We start from the raw sequence: 18,317 nt of genomic DNA, 5'->3' as shown, positions 1-18,317 counted from the left end.
CAAGGTCCCCTCTGAACACCCAGAATGCGCAGGTGGCATCTCAGGGTGCCACTTAATTAAGTGTTTAACGAGTGGCCTCTGACGCTCCAGCCCAGCCTTTGTAATTAGTCACCCAGTAGGTTTGTTGGACACCTTCCCCAATACAGCACAATTTTCCCTTTCAAGTTGGTGGCCTGTTGACACTTGTCTGAGACCTTACTCTCTGGTCCTCCACGTCAGGGCACCTGTCCCTTCCCAGCTGCCTGCCGTCATGTGTCAGCAGGGCTCACAGAGGGCGGGACTCAGATTGCCCTGTCAGAGGCTGGGAATCAGGCCACTGAGGCGCTGGGTCCAGTTTGGTCCCCCAGGGGGGACGCTAGCACCCTGGGAGGAAGACAGGGCTGAAGAGAGGGAGTCAGTAATGACACATACCATTTTGTTTTATGGAGTAGCCATTCCAGCTCAGGGAGATCCCCGACTTGGCTCCCAGAGGTTCTCCAGTCCCTTCTCACTGATCAAGGCCCTGCCTCCAACTGAGAGAAGCCTCCTCAGAGATGGAGACCACTTTGTTCCCAACAGTCTGTCCCTGTATGGTTGGGCCCTGACTTCAAGCCTGATCAAGAGTATGGGCAGGGAATGGAGGGGAGATTCCTGTTTGTGCCCCACCCTCAAGCTTAGATGGGATGCCAGGGATCCTTCTAAGAACCTTCTCCCTGGGACCCAACCAATCTAATCCTTGACCTAGGACTATTGCATAAGCCTTGACTGTCCCCCAACTACTGCCCCCCCCCCGTGGTACCTCTGGGAGGGAGGTGTAGGCCTTGTGCTTGTGCCACAAGAGACTCTTCAGACCCTGGCTAATTCTGGGTGGCATGGCAGTGCACACCCAGAGTCCCAGCACTCAGGCTGACTGACATGGGAGGAGTTCCAGTTGGGGGCCAGTTGGGCTACAAAGAGACAGGCTGCCCCCCACCTCAAACCCCCAAGGAAAAAAAAAGAGGTTGGGAGGTGTAGCGTGGCTGGTAGAATTCCTGCCTAGCGTGAATGGAGTTGGATCCCCAGTACGGCGTAGCCTGGTGCACATCTGCAATTCCATCACTCACGAGGCAGGAGCAGAGGGAGAGGGAGCTGTGCAAGTTCGAGGCCAGTCTGGTCTACCTACGGAGTGCCGCCATGTTTGGTTTAGGCAGTGGTGCTGGGATTGTCCCCACGGGTCCCAAGAACTGTACCAGCTAAACTACATCCTCACCCGCATCCCTGTTCTTGGTTCTTTTCCCTTTTTTAGTTTTTCTTTTTTTATTTCTTTTTTTTTTTTTTTTTTTGGTTTTTTGAGACAGCATTTCTGTGTGGCTTTGGAGCCTGTCCTAGCACTCGATCTGTAGACCAGACTGGCCTTGAACTCACAGAGATCTGCCTGCCTCTGCCTCCCAAGTGCTGGGATTAAAGGCAGGTGCCACCACTGCCCGCCTCTTGGTTCTTTTCTAGTTGGGTTCTATGGAATGAGGAAAGATCACAAACTATCCGTACCATGTGGCCCAGCCAGGTGTCCACGGCAGAGAAGGGGTTCTCTGCCTAGACTTCCCTCTCCAGACTGACAAATGGTTAGGTGCAATCGGCACTGACTCCTCCCTTTCCATCTAGAACATTCCTCTCAGCCCTCAAGGGCCTTCCTTGGCACTAGTCATCTAGCCTGGGCTTTCCCAAGCCCTGGGGGGCAAACTTGGAGATCCCAGGGCACTAGGAGCTAGGACAGCAGGGGCTGGCAAATTGACAGTCCAAGAAGGGAGTGTCCTCATACCTCTTAAGCAGGAAGCTGGTGGGCAACTGCAGCCAGTTGCTAGACCCTCAGCACGCCTCTCACTCCTCCTCCACTAAAGCAGGCTGCTCAACACTCCTGCTGGCTGTGGCCTGTAGATCCTGACTCAGTTCCTGTCTCAGTTGCCTCCCTTTGCCTCCAGGCTTCTACTTCCCAAGTCCAGGAGCCCAGGCAGGCAGGAGGCAGCAGGTCCTGGCAGAGCATGGGACTCCAAAGCGGCTGCCTGAGTCAGCAGGATGGGAGATGGGGTTACAGTGCAGGGAGCTCTCCTCATCCTGGGGGCCAGTGCCCACCTTTCTGGAGAGGCTGATTGCAGCAAGAGGGATTCTTATTATAGACTAGAAAGAATCTACCACAACTGGCAAAGCCCTTTCTTTTCTAGTAATTTGGGGAACTTTTAGCTTTGGAATGACCATATTCAACAGTTGACCAGAGGGCTTTGTGGTTGGTTTTAAGAGCTGTCTACTCAATGTGGGAAGGGACAGAGGAGAGCGCTTAGGTTGTTCAGCTGTTTGCCACTTTTTCTTCTAAGGTATTGCTGTTCGAGGTAGCCAAGCCCCCCCCCCCGCCCCAATCCAGTGTAGGGTATGAGACAGTGTGGAATTTATAGGAACAGAATCAAGTGAGGTCAGCACGTAGAACTGCATTCCAGTTGGGTCATACAAGGCCTTGGGCAGGTCCCTTCCTGCCCCTAAGCCTCCCCACCAGTAACAAGAGGCTGGCAGCCCCCTCCTGGGATTCTCCTGGCATTCTCCAAGTTTAGGGCTTCTCCAAGACCCCCACCCTTCCGTGCTGGGGTAACACAGCTCTGCTGGCTAAGTGACATTCCCTGAGCCTCAGTTCTCTCATCTGTAGGAAAGCTGAGATGAGTTTTCTCTTTGATTACAGGGAGAAAAGAGCCTAATGTTTAGCAAGCCCTGATAAATAGCAGAAGCAATCCTGTCCAATTTAGTGTGTGTGTGTGTGTGTGTGTGTGTGTTCCACAGTACCATGTGGAGATTTGTCTTCTAAGACAAATGGTTCTAAGTTTACTTCTGCTGTGTGGGGTCTGGGAATTGAACTCAGGGCATCAGGGTTGGTGTCGTGTCTTTATCTATTGAGTCCTTTTTCTTTTCTTTTCTTTTTCTAAGATTTTATTTATTGCCGGGCGGTGGTGGCGCACGCCTTTAATCCCAGCACTGGGGAGGCAGAGGCAGGCGGATCTCTGTGAGTTCGAGGCCAGCCTGGTCTACAAGAGCTAGTTCCAGGACAGCCTCCAAAGCCACAGAAACCCTATGTTGAAAAACCAAAAAAAAAAAAAATTTATTTATTATGTATACAACATTCTGCTTCCATGTATATCTGCACACCAGAAGAGGGCACCAAATCTCATTACAGATGGTTGTGAACCACCATGTGGTTGCTGGGAATTGAACTCAGGACCTCTGGAAGAGAAGACAGTGGGGGTTTTTTTGTTTTTTTGTTTTTTTTGGTTTTTCGAGACAGGGTTTCTCTGTGTAGCTTTGGAGCCTATCCTAGTTCTCGATCTGTAGACCAGGCTGGCCTCAAACTCACAGAGATCCGCCTGCCTCTGCCTCCTGAGTGCTGGGATTAAAGGCGTGACAGTCAGTGTTCTTAACCTCTGAGCCATCTCTCCAGCCCCTCCTTTTTCTTTTCTTTCTTTCTTTCTTTCTTTCTTCCTTTCTTTCTTTCTTTCTTTCTTTTTTTTTTTTTTCTTAAAGACAGTATCTCATGCAGCCCAGGCTAGCCTCAAGCTTTCTATGTAGTCGTGGATGGCTTTGAACTGATCCTTCTGCCTCCACCTCCCAAGTGCTGGAATTACAGACATGCATCATCACTCCAGAGGACAGCGTGTGTCCATGCGGGGAAAGCACGGGGAAGGGATGAAAGGTGGTTCTATGGAACTACCTTGGGTTGGGCTCAACTGGAGAACGTGAGCCTCAGACTGGAGTTTGACACCCCCTCCCCCTCCATTTTGGACTAGGCAGGGGTTTTCAAAGTTCAGAGTTCAGCTAATCTTGAAGGTCTCTGTGGAGCAAATGAGTTCTGGATAGAAAGCCAAGAGGTCACTTTCCCCATGTCCCTCCTGGCCTCACTGTCTCCAGAGCAGCACTGCCCAGCCAGAGGGAAGCTGGGAGGGAGGCAAACCCTTGCTTTCACACATCAAAGGAAAGTGATGAAGCACACTCAAGGCTCTGGCAAGAAGGGGAGGTGTCTTTATTTCTGTTACAAAAGGTAGTGAACAGCAGGCGAGCAGCCCCCCCCCCCCATGCTGGGCACAGCTGATCCTCCTGGGTCTGGCCCTGTTGGTTCCTTGGAAGAACATGGAGCTGTGTAGCCCTTGGTGCCTGGGGCCAAGGATACAGGCTCACACTTCACATCCTCCTGGGGGGATGGGGGCGTGGGAACAGTGTTGAGCCGTTGTGCTCAGAACAGTCGCCAAACTTGTTCAGCAGCGTCATCGACACCCAGATAGCTCCAGAAGGAACCTGCTTGGCTTGCCTATGGCTCTGCTGACTGGGGGGCGGCTGTAAGGCAGGATTCCTCAAGAGTCTTGACACTCCATAAATCCGGGGAAGGGGCATGAAGGGAGGGGGAGGGGGGGCTCAGCAGGGTTACACTAGTGTATGTTGTGCTGAGGCTGCAGTATGGCTTTCTATACACTCTGGCCAGCAAGTGGGCTGGGGCCGAGAGGTCAGCACCTGCCCACTGTGGGGGTCTCTAGAGAGCACACAAGTAGGACAGGCTGGGGGACAGACCCTGTAGGCACAGATGGTGGCAGATGGGCCACAGGTTAGGCAGGTGGAGGTGCAGGGTGCCTGGCTCCCCCCGGGCCACTCCTGGAGAGGCAGAGAGTGGCGGTCCGCAGGAGCTCCTTCAGCCCCCGTACATACTGGACGATCCCGCAGGATGGCAAGGAAGGAGAAGAGAGACGGTTAGTGGATAGGTGGATGGAAAGGGGTAGCCTGCAGGGTCAAAGGCTACCACAGTACCTGCCTCTCTCCCAGAAAAGGGCCAAAGCTCAGGCAGCAGGCAAGAGAGCAGGAGAGAAACCAGGCAGTCAAGAGAGCTTGGCAGGGACACAAAGCAGGATGCAGAGGTGTTAGTGACCTGACTGAGGGCCCTGCACACCATTACACCAACGGCACAGGCACAAGCCCCTCAGAGCAGGTGTGCAACCCTCCCCAGCCTCACCCTTCTTCTGAAAGGACTGGTACTCTGCAAGAAGCCTCGGTCCAAGGAGAGGAGCCTTCTGTTTGTGGGGAGCCCTGGGGACCTGCCACCACAAATGCACACACACACACCACACCACACACCAGACAGATAGATGGACTCGTGGAGTTGGTGAGGCATGCGATGGTGATGATATGTTGTGTGAGGGGAGTGGGCAGTGCTGGCTGACAGGTGAGACATGGTCTTACCAGCTAACCCTCTGCAGAGAGGCCTGTTAGCTCCCCTCAGGCTGTGCAGGAGATGGCAAAATCCTGACAGGTGTCCTCCTGGAGGAGATACCAGAGAGGGCGGCCTATGTTATGATCTGTCTGGCTGTTGGCTACCTAGGAGGTTGGGCTGGGGCAGGGACAAGAAGCTCCGACTGGGACCTACTGTCTCAAACATGTTTTTAGCTGAGCAATCACTGGGGATAAGGGTGGAAAGTTAGCAGGAAAGAGCTCAGGAGGTACCAATTCCTGAGGCACAAGAGGGTAGACATGGTGAAGGCAGACAGGTGGGTTAGCCACAGCCCCTCTGCTGCAAAGTTCCCACCAGCCACCAGGCTGCCTGCCTGCCTCAGTTTCCCAGAAAAGACCCAAGTGTGTCTGAAAGAACCCAGAGCTATACTGCAACCCAGGGACTCAGCAAAATAAAAGCCAATAAAAACCAAACCAAAGCAAATCAGCTCTTAAAAACACAAGTTTTATTACAAGCAGGAACAAGGAAAACTGGCTTAAATAAAAGGCGGGTTAGAGAGCTCTCCTCCAGCCCCTCTATCTATCTCGAGGGCCACTGCAGGATGGCCTAGGCTCTGAAGCTACTTCTCCAGCCACCACGTCCCAGCTCTGTCTGGGAACCACTGGCCTTAGGAGCAAGGGAGGGAAGATGGAGTGACTTCCTCTGCTATGATCCAAGGGCTTCAGCCCACCTGAAGAGCCAAAGAGGGGGCCTAGAAGAATAAGTCTCTACTTTGATGAGAAACTGTAGCTCCCAGCACGAGGAGGATTTGCTATGAGCTCCTGACCGACCCACGCCTCCTGATCCATCCATTCCACGTCTCTCTTTACTCCCAATTAGCAAAACCGCCATCTCCTAGTCCCCAGTCATACTCAGAGCAGAACTCCAAGAAGGGGGTGTGGCTTGCAGAAGAGCAGCTGCTCCCCAGACCTGTCACCCAACCCACCACACCTAACTTCAGCCTGTTGGGGCAGGTCACAGCTGGGAGCCTGACCTGGGGGCTGGGCGGGAGAGTCCCTAGCCACTGGCTGTCTGAGGCCAGAAGGAAGAGGACAGGAGCCCAGGGGTCTCTGGTGACTAATCCTCCCAGTCCCCTGCTTCAGGCTGCTTCTGAACACAGGGTAGCAGGGAAAGGGAACAGCCCAGGGGATATGGAAGTCAGCTGCATTTGTACACAAGCGGCTACACACACACACACACACACACACACACACACACACACACACACACACAGCACTCACAGCTAGATCTGCTGTAATAAATGTATTAAATCACCTAGTCTTCTGAAATCCCTTGACTTGGCACTACACAGATAGCAACGTGTTAACTTCTATTTTAAAAAAAGCTATGTAAAAAAGAGGTCTATAAAATTGTGCAAAATACCCAGCATTAATAAACCCGTTTCAAGTATTGCCAGCATGACCTAACCCACCCACCTCTAACCCTGACTTGGAAGAGATTTGGGGGGCACAAGAAAGGATCCTTTAGAGTCCCCATGGCTGGGGAAGGCTGAGTCCCCATTCCTAGGGTGCTGCCCAGGACTCTGCAGGAGCTGAGGTTCTGGGGGCCTGGATGGCTGGTTTGTCTTCCTCTGACACAGGCTGCCTCCCACCCTCTACCCATGCTTTCTTTCTACTGGTACCCAGCTCTATCCTATTGCCCAACTCCATAAAACCCTCCCCCTAAACCCCATCAAAATAACCTTAACCATCACAAAGGGAATGCAGGAGCCCCAGACCAAAGCAGTCCAAGGAGGGGTGCTGGCCTGCCATCTGTGGCAGTCCTGCTTCCAGAAGCCCCTGGCTTCCCCAGGGCCCAAGCAAGCCTCCAGCTGGGAGACTGCCCACTCAGTTCACATCCTCACTCACACTGGGCCTCTGTGGGCACAGGCAGTGACTTGGCATGGTCTCCTTGGTGACCTCCAGAGGCTGTGGCTCTCCTCTCCTGCCAGGGACCTAGGGCTCAACTGTGGGGACCTGGGTTTGGGGAGCAGAGGGCACAGCTATGGGACAGTTCAGAGAAAGCCACACAGGACGGGAAATAAATATGAAAAGACTTGAGTCTTTGGCAGCTCTGCTTCTCTCGGATGGTATGGGGAGGGTCCCGGCAGGCGTGGAGGGCAGCAGGTGGCAAGCATTGAGTCACATTCAGGGGTGGCCTCCTACCATGCTGGCATCTGGCTTGGCCCCACAGGCTGGCTCGTCACTTCTGATGGGCGAGGGCAATACAGCATCAGACTGCACGAATCCCCGCCGGTCAATCAGGCTTCCAAAACATAAGACAGGGCATGAGCTTCTGACAGGGCTCCAGACCAAAGGCCAGGTGGTGTGTCAACATAGACAATGTCTTCCCAGAAAGAGCCAGCCCAAGAAAAGCTGGGCAAATGGAAGCAGCTTTCCACTCAGAAGTTCAAGAACCTCCCTCTGGGGCTGATGAGACAGTTCAACAGGTGAAGTGTTTGCACCAAACCTGATAATTTGAGTTCAACCCCAAGGACTCATGACCTTCATAGGCACACCACCATATGTGTGTATACACACATACCTGTAAATACGTTTAAAATAAGACCTTCTGGGTACCTGGCTTTTGCCACGTAATGCATTAACTAGTTTTGTTGTTTATTTTATTAACATTACTATTTTTAGACAGGGTCTCACTAAGTAGCTCTGTAGATTGTAGATTGTTCTGGAACTCACGATGTAGACCAGGATGGCCTTGAATTCACAGAAATTCACCTGCCTCTGCCGAATGCTGGAACTAAAGGCACATACCACTATGCCCAGCTTATTATTTTTTGAGACAGGGTTTCACTATGCAGCCCTGGCTGGCTTGGAACTCACAATACAGACAAAGTTGGTCTTGAACTCACAAATTTCTGCCTGTTTCAATTAAATGCTCCTGGATGGTAGTGGCGCACGCCTGTAATCCCAGCACCTGGGAGGCAGAGACAGGCTGATCTCTTTGAGTTTGAGGACAACCTGGTCTACAGAGAGAGTTCCAGGCCAGCTAGGGCCACACAGAGAAATCCTGTCTCAGAAAAAAAAAAAAAAAAAAGTGGAGAGACACGCAGTAGTGCCACAATACCAACTCTTTTGTTTTGTTCTTTTTGAGACAGGATCCCAAGTAGTCTTGCTTCTTGAGGGTATAGCTGAGCATGACCTTGAACTTCTGATAGGCCTGCCTCTACCTCCCAAGTTTATTCACTGTTAATTCAAACTGACTCAGCTGTCTGGGTGCCAAGAAGCCAGGCTGTGAGTGAGAGAAAAGTAAGAAAGAATAGCTATTTGAAGGCAGTAAGAGGGCTAGGGTCCTGTGTTCCCAGACAGGGCACATCTGTGTAAGGAAGATCTTGTCCCCGAAGTCCCCATGGCCATTTAACTACTGTTCCGGAGCTCTGGCGCCCCCTGCTGTCAGAACTGGCATGGAGCTTCCCAGCAGGGCTGAGTAAGGTTCTGGGAGAGGGTGGTGGCTTCACCCAAGAACAGGAAGAGCATGTCATCCAAGTGTGGTCATGACAGTCATTGTGGTATCTCTGAGAAGTAGGGTTACACAGAATACCCTATGATCTTTAATATTTTGTACTTTTCCCCATAGGCTGGCCCTGAACACAAAGCAATCCTCCTTCAAGTGCTAGGATTACGGGCATGGACAACCATGCCTGGTTGCACTTATTTTTTATTCTACAAATGAGTTCACATACAGGGAGAAAGGCCCGCCAAGGTCCAGAACCTCTACACCTCCCATGAGAGCGCCAGACTCAGGGCCACCTCCCCTGTAACCTCACTTACATGTTCCGGCTTACCTGGGAGGTAGGGGGCCACAGAGCACAGCACAGCAGTTGGTGATAATACTTTTATGGCTGTAGGGGTTGACAGAGGCCTCACCGCCCCTCTTGCTGGACCAGGACCCTTTGATCTGGAAAGGGAGGAAGCCTGGGTAAGCTACCTCCTTCCATCCTGCCTCCCTCTAGCAGTGTAGGGATTACTGACATGAAGCATCAACCAGTCATTGAGCTCCATCTTTAACCCTGTCTGCACCGAGGCAAGCACCCTCCTGTGAACTACTCCCGTCACTCCTGCTTCCTTTTGACTCACTCTCTAGAAATGGAACCTAGAAGCCAGAGAGAGTCCCATTTAGAAACCAGCTCTGGATGGAATGCTGGAGGGAACATGCCCTCAGTGGAGGCCTTTCAATGGGTGTAAGCAGTTCCAGCGGAGACTAGCAGGCTCCAACAAGCACAGACGACAGAACCAAAAGGAGGTCTCCACAGCAGGGTATTTGGGTAGACCATCTCTCCCCTGGTTTCCCACCTGTGCCAGATAGGTTTACATAAACCTGAATCAAGCTAGCGTTATCTGAAAGAAGGAAACCTCAGTTAAGAAAATACCTCCATAAGATCCGGCTATAGGTATTTTCTTAACTAGTGATTGATGGAGAAGGGCCCAGTCCATTGTGGGTGGGGATATCCCTGGGCTGGTGGTCCTAGGTTCTATAAGAAAGTAGGTTGAGCAAGCCAGTAAGCAGCACTCCTCCTTGGCCTCTGCATCAGCTCCTGCTTCCATGTTCCTGCCTTGCTTGAGTTCCTGCCCTGACTTCCTCTGACGATGAACAGTGATGTGGAAGTGTAAGCCAAATAAATCCTTTCCTCCCCAACTTGCTTTTGGTCATGGTGATTGGTCACAGCAATAGTAACGCTGACTAGGACACTATCTAAGAGGGAGGGCAGGACTGAGGGCACAAAGCGGGCTGAAGCACTCTGACCTTAGATCATTTCTGGATGAAGTCTGCGTCTGGGAAGCCCTCTGCTGGAGTCATCAAGGAGCTTAGCAGGAAAGACCCACTTGACCGTCACCCATAAGTGTCCACACTTGCTGGGTCAAACACCCCTTACTGCGTAAGCTCCAGGAAGATCCTGCAGACCCAGCACTCAGGAACCCATTGGTGACGGGGTGGATTAGGGCTGATGTCATTTCTGCTCCTATCATATGTGTTCTTTTGGATGGTGGGTCTCTGGATCAGTGCTATGCAGCAACCCTGGGAGCATCAGTACTGCTTTCTTTTTATGGGATAAAGGACTGTAAGGGGAGGTCATGTCTGGACTGGGAACAGTGGGTTCTCAGATAATGCTAGCTGGTGATGGCTTACAAGGGAATAGGTAGGAGGGGTCAAGGGAACCACGTCTTTTGTTCTAACAATGCCTCTCAATGCATATAACCTAGGAACCTTTCCCATCAATACGACCACATCCCTCAGTCATACCAGGCATGGGCAATATGTATCCCAGTTCTGTCACCAGCAGGATGCAATGCTCCAAGAGCATAGGGAAGGCAAAGATGCTATGTGGCAAGGCATTGGCACACAAGTCTGGCGTGCTTACTGCCTCTGTGGAGTTCTAAGAAGGACAGCATAGGTGCTCCACCAAGGACCTGCAGCATGTAGGAACCCTGGGTCTAACATTAGGCTTCTGCCCTGGATCCCTCAGGAGGCCCACACTCAGCCACCCCAGGCTCCCCAGCCCTGCCCTGGATCCCTCAGGAGGCCCACAACCAGCCACCCCAGGCTCCCCAGCCCCACTAAGCTCTACTCACATCTTCGTTAGTTGTCAGGTTGGAGGCGACGAGGTAAGTGTGGAACCCTGAGAGGCCCAGGATGGACCAGATCGAGAAGAAGCAGATGACCAACTCGAGCACAATGGGACTGTCAAGGACATGTGTGCAGGGGAGGGTGGAGACCCTGGGGCCCTGTGCTCCTCCTCCCTCCCTCCCCCTTCCCTGGCGCTATGGCCCTGAAGTGACAGGTTTCTATTCTACCCTTTCTGTGACCCAGTCCTCACTTCTCATATGAGTCAGTTCACCTTCTGCACCCCCAAAACGGGTGAGAGTTCTGAGGAGCAAGTCAAGATATGGGCTAGGGATGGCAAGGGGAAATTCTTTTGTTGTTGTTGTTTTTGCTTTTCCAGAACAGGGTTTCTCTGTGTGTAACCCCAGCTGTACTAGAACTCGCTCTGGAGACCAGGCTGGCTTCCAACTCACAGGGATCCGTCTGCCTCTGTCTCCCAAGTGCTGGGATTAAAGGCAGGCGTCCCCACCACCCGCTAGGTAAGAGGAATTCTAACCCCAGGGTCTTGGCATCCTAAGGAATATGCAGGCTGGTGACCTGACTCAAGTCTGGTGACCTGAGTTTGAATTTCAAGTTGCCCCCATCTCTAATTGTGTGCTGTGGCACAAGCATGCTCCCCACCATACCCAGGCAAGATAAAAATAAACAAAAATTTAATTAAGAAATACACTTTTAAACCAGGCGGCTATAGCTCACGCCATTAATCCCAGCACTCAGGAGGCAGAGACAGGCAGATCTCTGAATTCGAGGCCAGCTTGTTCTACAAAGTGAGTTCTAGTACAGCCAGGACTACACACAGAGAAACCCTGTTCTAGAAAAAGAAAAAGGAAATATACTCTTGCGGTTGGAGAGACAGCTCAGCAGTTAAGAGCACTGACTGCTCTTCTAGAGGACTGGGGTTCAATTCCCAGTATCCACATGACAGCTCACAACTGTCTATACCTCCTGACACCCTCATATAGACATACATACAGGCAAAAACAACGATGCACATGAAAGGGAGGGAGGGAGGGAGGGGGGGAGGGAGGGAGGGAGGAGGGGGAGGGAGGGAGGGAGAAAGAGAAATACAGTCTTTGCTAGGCCTTTGTAGACAGGGTCTGCTTCCCCTTTGTAGACAGGGTCAGTTTCCTGAGGGTGCTTGCTCAACCCCGGCCTCATGACGATCCATTTAGGACCAGTCCTGGCCGGGGTGTTGACAAAGTAGCGGGCAGAGTGAATTCTAGAGAACAAGCATGGCCCTACCATCCACTCTGGAGACCCGCCCCATGAGGAGGCCTCAGCTCCCACCCAGGGGGATAACTGGCAAAAGATATCTGGCTGGTTTCTCTTTCAGAGTGGAGAGGAAGTTGCTTTCTTGAGAACCTAGGAAGAAAGAAACAAAGACACAGCTCAGGGTGGGGTGACCACAGCCCCTTGCTGGGGCTAAGCTCACTGGTCAGTCCTCCTCCACCCCTTGCTGTCCCCACTCACGCAGAGTCAGGTGGGTGACCACGCAGGCAAAGATGAAGGCCGTCAGGAAGGAGAGAGAGAGGATAAACGCATAAAAGAAGCGGTAGTTCCGTCTCCCGACACAGTTGCCCACCCAGGGGCAGTGATGGTCAAACCGTTCTAGAAAAGGAAGGAGTCAGTGTGGGTCTCCAACCGTCACTGGTGGCTAGCCCTCCCCCCAGCTGGCACTCTCCCATCCCTGCACCCCCTCCACACAGCTGGCTCCCGTCCCTCCCTGAACACACCCTCCTTCTAGCCCTTGATCAACAGTTCCCACCCACGGCCTGACACATTCCCTGTCTATTCTTTCAGCTCCATAGTAACTCCTTCAGATGTCAACTACAAAGCCACTCCCTTAAAAAGTCTCCTATGGCCTCAACCTAGGTAGGGGTCCCTCGTCACCTGCTCTGTTACTTCTCTTTTATACAACTTTGCCCTTAAGTATCAACATCCACGCAAGACATGGATGGCCTCAGACCCTTGAAATCTCCAGGGTCCAATAGAGTGTCTGGTTCAAAGATTCATAGACCGTGGCCTATTACTAGTTACATGCCAACAGCTCTGGCCTAAGGCCCAGAGAGGGCTGGGCCGCTAGGTAACTCACAGAGAGCTGGCACCAGAGGCCAGGGCAAGGGACTGAGCTCATACCAGCACTAAGTCCCTGGGGGTGGGAGTCACACCCAGACTGGTGAGAAAAGTCCCTGTGGGAATCTAGGTCATAAGCCCGTTGCTGGTGCCCTCTAAGGAGGTAGGTGGGGCAGACTGGCAGGGATGAATAACACCCACTGAGTCACCCACTTCACTGCCTGCTGTCCCAGCTCTCCTCTTCAGGGAGTGCTGAGCTGGCAAGATGAAGTCACTGCCCTGGGAACTGTGCACTGTCACCATGGCTCAGCTCACTTGGGTGTCATATAGACTCTCCCTTATGACACCCTCCCAAGGGACCATCATGGGTCTTCATCAAGCTGTACAGCCTCCGAGGAGCAGGGTGAGGGGACAAACCAAGCAGACAAGGGTGTTCAAGAGCCACCTTCCAGTTGTGGTCCAGGCTCTCCACCTCCCTCCTCCAGAACCTCACCTGCCTTCCTTCTCAATTAACTCATCCTCTGTCTTCCATGTTACTGCCCCAGGCTCCTGGGATCATGGGCCTACTGAGGAGCAGACTAAAGCTGGGAGACATGGTCAAGGGCTCTGTCTGCTGAAATACTTGGGGACTAGGGGGACAGGATATAGCAACCCTGGGCCAAGAGGTGTCACAGCCAATCTGGGCCAACCAGCCTTCCGGCTCAGCCCTGAGTACTTTAGATGCTGTTGGTCATGCTTCAAGTGACTTCCAGCATCCAAGATGCAGTCGCTCAGGGGTCCCTGAGGCCTCCCACTCACCTACACAGTTGTCGCAGACACTGCAATGTGAGGTCCTGGGTGGCCGAAACATCTTACAGGTGAAGCAATACTTGAGCTTCACCATCTGTCCATTGATTATCACCTCCCGGGTCCGAGGAGGTGGTCGGTATGTGGAGCTGCCTGTGTTGTCTGAGGGTGGGAAGAGAGAAAATGAGGATGCCCAAATCAGCCCATGGCCCTTGCCACTGGGAAGCCACAGCTACCTGGCTGAGACAGAAGGCACCTCAGAGAGAATGTGCCCAGGAACAGGGAGCGGGGGACAGCACACTAATGCAGGACAAACGTTACAAACTGCTTACAGACCCAGCTCTCCATTCAGGCCTGGGACTGTGCTCAAATCTCACACAGCTGCTCATAACCGCCTGACATTCTAGTTCTCTTCTGGCAGCCACTCTCCTCCCCTCACTCATAATTAAAAATAAAATCTTATAAATATAATAAAACCAACAATGCCAAGAGGATGTCAGAGCTAGGATGGTAGCTTGTACCTGTAATCCCAGACAACATGAAACTGGAAAACTGTAAGTTCAAGGCCAGCCTAGACTACAACGTTTCTTTCCCTCCTCCTCTTTCTTTCTTTCTTTTTTAGAAAAAGATGTTTCTTGACCACACTGCAAGACAGAAGTAGGTAACAGAAGAACTACCTGTTGCATCAACCTTTTTGCTTGTTTTTTAATGGAAGGAACAACAAGTTTACCCAAAGTCTGCAAATTCCACATGTTCTGTTTGGAGTGTGTTTCCAAACTGAACTCACATGCTCGCAGTGGTCAGATGAAAACCGTGTGTGGCCGGCCAGGTGCATCCCTCTGACCCCAGCACTCGGGAGACAAAGGCAAGTGGATCTCTGTGAGTCTGTGCACAGCCAGGGCTGTGTAAAGAGACCCTGTCTGATCAGGCAGTGGTGGTGCACACCTTTATCCCAGCACTCGGGAGGAGAGGCAGACAGATCTCTGAGTTCCAGGCCAGCCTGATCTACAGAGCAAGTTCCAGGACAGCCATAGCTACACAGAGAAACCTGTCTCAAAGAACCAAAAACAAAGAAAATAAGGTCTCACCATGTATCCCTGGCTCCTGGAACCCACTATGTAGGCCAGGCTGCCCTTGAGCTCACAGTGATTCTCCTGAATCCCAAGGGCTGGAGCCACCAGCATAGTTACTTATTGTTTTGATATGGACACTGAGCTCTCATGAGCAGTCAGCCAGCTTGGGAACATTCATTGACTGAGCTCCTAGACTCTGGGTCTACGGAACAGTCTCCAGTTTGGCTGCTCACCTCCAGTGACTAGTGTCTGAGAGCTAACTAATGCGCTAGACACTAGTCCAGGCACAACACATGCCCAGTGACGCACATGGATTAAGATCTCACAGTTCCAACCACCACCGAGACTCTTACCATAACCCTGACCACACATGCTTAAAATGCAATTAAGCACCTGAAGACTTCCTCTCTAGAACAGGAAGCAGGAAAGGGCAGAGGATTAGGGCCCAGAGGTTGAGTCAATTGAACTCTGTGACTTAGCTTTCTAATTTGCAAAATACAACCAACAAGTAGAATGGTGCATACATTTTTGGTTCTTTGTGAGACAGGATGTCATGTAGCCAGGCAGGCCTTATACTCACTATGTAGCCAAGGATGGCTCTGATCCTCTCACCTCTCACATGCTGGAATTACAGACCTGTAACCACCACATCTGGTTCTATGTGGAGCTGGGAACTGAACCCAGCTTTATGCATGTTGGGCACATGAGCCACCAACTGAGTCATATACCTCATCCTGTTGTTTGCTCTTTTGAGATAGGGCATTATTTCTGAGTTTAATCTAGTCTTGAACTCAGGCAGACACATCTCTGTTACCCCATCACATGCTCTAAGACCATTCTCAGCATCCCAACTTTACAGCTAAGACTTGCTCAACACGTTAAATGACTTGCCCTAGGCCACACAGTACACAGCAAAACCAGGTTTCAAAATTCAGGTTTTAGATCCTTCAATACACTTTACAGCATCATAGTGGGGTTGCAGCTCAAAGGTGGAGGCTTTGCCCAGCATACCAGATCCCTGGGTTTAATCCCTAGTGCCGCCCCCAAATAAACACATAATAGGAATGATCCAGGTACAAGCTGGGCATGCCTGCAGTCCCTATGCTTGGGAGGTAGAGGCAAGAAAATCACGAATTCTATCTAGGCTGCCCTCAGCTGCATGACAAATTTGAGGCCAACATGGACTAGATAAAACACTCTGTCTTAAAAATAAACAAGGGGGGTCGGGCGTTGGTGGCGCATGCCTTTAATCCCAGCACTTGGGAGGCAGAGGCAGGTGGATCTCTGTGAGTTGGAGGCCACCTGGTCTATAGAGCGAGTGCCAGGACAGGCTTCCAAAGCCAGAGAAACCCTATCTCAAAAAACCAATAATGAGGGGCTGGAGAGATGGCTCAGAGGTTAAGAACACTGACTGCTCTTCCAGAGGACCTGAGTTCAATTCCCAGCAACCACATGGTGGCTCACAACCATCCGTTATGAGATCTGGTGCCCTCTTCTGGTGTGCAGATATACATGAAAGCAGAATGTTGTATACATAATAAATAAATTCTTTAAGGAAAAACAATAATGAAAGAATGAATAAATAAATAGATAAATGGCTGGAGAGGTGATTCAGTTGGTTAAAAGCACTTGCTGCTATTGCAGAATACCAGGGTTCAGTTCCCAGCACTAATATGGTGGCTATAATTATTCCCAAGTCTAGTTCCAAAAGATCCAACATCTACTTCTGGCCTCTGAGGGCATATACAGGGTACATACAGATATATACTTGGGCAAAACACCTATATACACTAAAAATCTAAAAATAAATAGGGCTGGGTAAAGGTGCCTATTACCAAGCCTGATGACCTGAGTTTTATACCTGGAGCCCATGACCTTTAGTAGGGTGCTAAACCCTGTCTCAAAAAGAAAAGACAAATAAGCAAAAAATGAATTTATTCATTTTATGTGGGGGGGGTTTGCTTGCATAAGTGCTTGTGCACCACATGTGCCTGGTGTACAGGAGGCCAGAGGAACGCATCAGATCCCCTGAGACAGGAGATACAGACAGTGAGAGCTCCCATGTGGGTGATGGGAATTGAACCCGGGTCCTCGGGAAGAACAGCCAGTGCTCCTAACCGCTGAGCCATCTCTCCAATGAAATTGCTCCTCTCCTCTCCTCCCTTTAAGTTACTTTTCTTAGGCATTTTGTTCAGTGACAAGTAACTACTGCAGCCACTCTGCAGACAACTTCCTTCCCCTCATCTTTGCCTGGCCAATCATCAGGTCTGTGTGTGTCTCTCCAGTCCTTTGCTCTGTACTGGAATTGCCCCAGTGCAGGCCAGGCCCTTATCACCAAAGAGCTGCTCCAGAAAACTCCCTCTCCCAGTCCCTGTACACTCAGCTGCATCCTTCCTCATACCTCTTCCAAGGCATCTCTTAGCTCCAAATCCTTTCCCATAGTCTTAAGAGAGCTGGAGAGATGGCTCAGAGGTTAAGAGCACTGGTTGCTCCACCAGAGTTCCTGAGTTCAATTCCCAGCAACCACTTGGTGGCTCACAACCATCCATTATGAGATCTGGTGCCCTCTTCTGGTATGCAGGCATACATGTAGACAGAACACTGTATACAGGATAAATAAGTGAAAAAAACAAAACAAAACAAAAACAAAAACAAGGGGCTGGAGAGATGGCTCAGAGGTTAAGCGCACTGACTGCTCTTCCAGAGTCCTGAGTTCAATTCCCAGCAACCACATGGTGGCTCACAACCATCCATTATGAGATCTGGTGCCCTCTTCTGGTGTGCAGATATACATGGGAGCAGAATGTTGTATGTCTAATAAATAAATAAAATCTTCCAAAAAAAAAAATGAGCCGGGCTTTGGTGGTGCACACCTTTAATCCCAGCACTCAGAAAGCAGAGGCAGGTGGACCTCTGTGAGTTGAGGCCAGCCTGGTCTCCAGAGTGAGTGCCAGGACAGTCAAGGCTGTTAGAGATATCAGCCTGCTTCCACCTCCAGAGTGCTGGGATTAAAGGCATGTACCACCACCATCCAGAGACAAGCTTTATTCTTTTGACAGGGTCAAAAGACCCTGTCTGGCCTCAAGCTTACTATGTATCAGGATGATCTTGAACCTTTGATCTGCCTGCCTCAATCTCCTAAGTGCTAAGACTCTGTCTCACCCAGGGTTTTTTTTTTTTTTTTTTTTTTTTGTACTGAGATCAAACCCAGAGCTTGTGGTACTAAACAAGCACTCTACCAACTGAGCTGCACCCCCAGACCACCCCCTTTTAAGAGTTAATTATTTATTATGTATACAGTGTTCTGCCTGCATGTACACCTATACACCAGGAGAGGGCACCAGATCTCATGATAGATGGTTGTGAGGCACCATGTGGTTGCTGGGGATTGAACTCAGGACCTCTGGAAGAGCAGCTAGTGCTCTTAACCTCTGAGCCATCTCTCCAGTACCTTTCTTTCCTTTTCTTTTCCTTCCCTTTTTCCCTCCCTCCCTCCCTCCCTCCCTCCCTTCCTTTTCCTG

General features: G+C 51.1%; 1 protein-coding gene across 4 annotated transcripts in view; it reads right to left on the bottom strand.

Annotated features, from left to right (window-relative positions):
* Positions 1-3,989: 3,989 nt before the first annotated feature.
* Positions 3,990-18,317, bottom strand: part of Zdhhc18 (zinc finger DHHC-type palmitoyltransferase 18) — a 32,314-nt gene continuing 17,986 nt past the window's right edge. For 2 of the 4 annotated variants that reach the window (XM_027399588.1, XM_027399590.1), the window contains 7 exons: positions 13,736-13,885; positions 12,335-12,472; positions 12,178-12,226; positions 10,834-10,936; positions 9,048-9,160; positions 7,411-7,510; positions 3,990-4,688 (listed from right to left, as the gene is read on the bottom strand). In XM_027399588.1, the coding sequence (XP_027255389.1) occupies positions 4,590-4,688; positions 7,411-7,510; positions 9,048-9,160; positions 10,834-10,936; positions 12,178-12,226; positions 12,335-12,472; positions 13,736-13,885 (752 nt within the window). In that variant the 3' untranslated portion in view covers positions 3,990-4,589. Of the gene's footprint in view, positions 4,689-5,217; positions 5,296-5,689; positions 7,511-9,047; positions 9,161-10,833; positions 10,937-12,177; positions 12,227-12,334; positions 12,473-13,735; positions 13,886-18,317 lie in introns of those variants that run through there. The other 2 variants (XM_027399589.2, XM_027399591.1) reach the window with 2 other exon arrangements.

The sequence above is a fragment of the Cricetulus griseus genome, chromosome 2, assembly GCF_003668045.3.
Source record: "Cricetulus griseus strain 17A/GY chromosome 2, alternate assembly CriGri-PICRH-1.0, whole genome shotgun sequence".
NCBI lineage: Eukaryota > Metazoa > Chordata > Mammalia > Rodentia > Cricetidae > Cricetulus > Cricetulus griseus.
The sequence above is the reverse complement of the archived record's forward strand: the minus strand, read 5'-3'. Positions and strand labels throughout refer to the sequence as shown.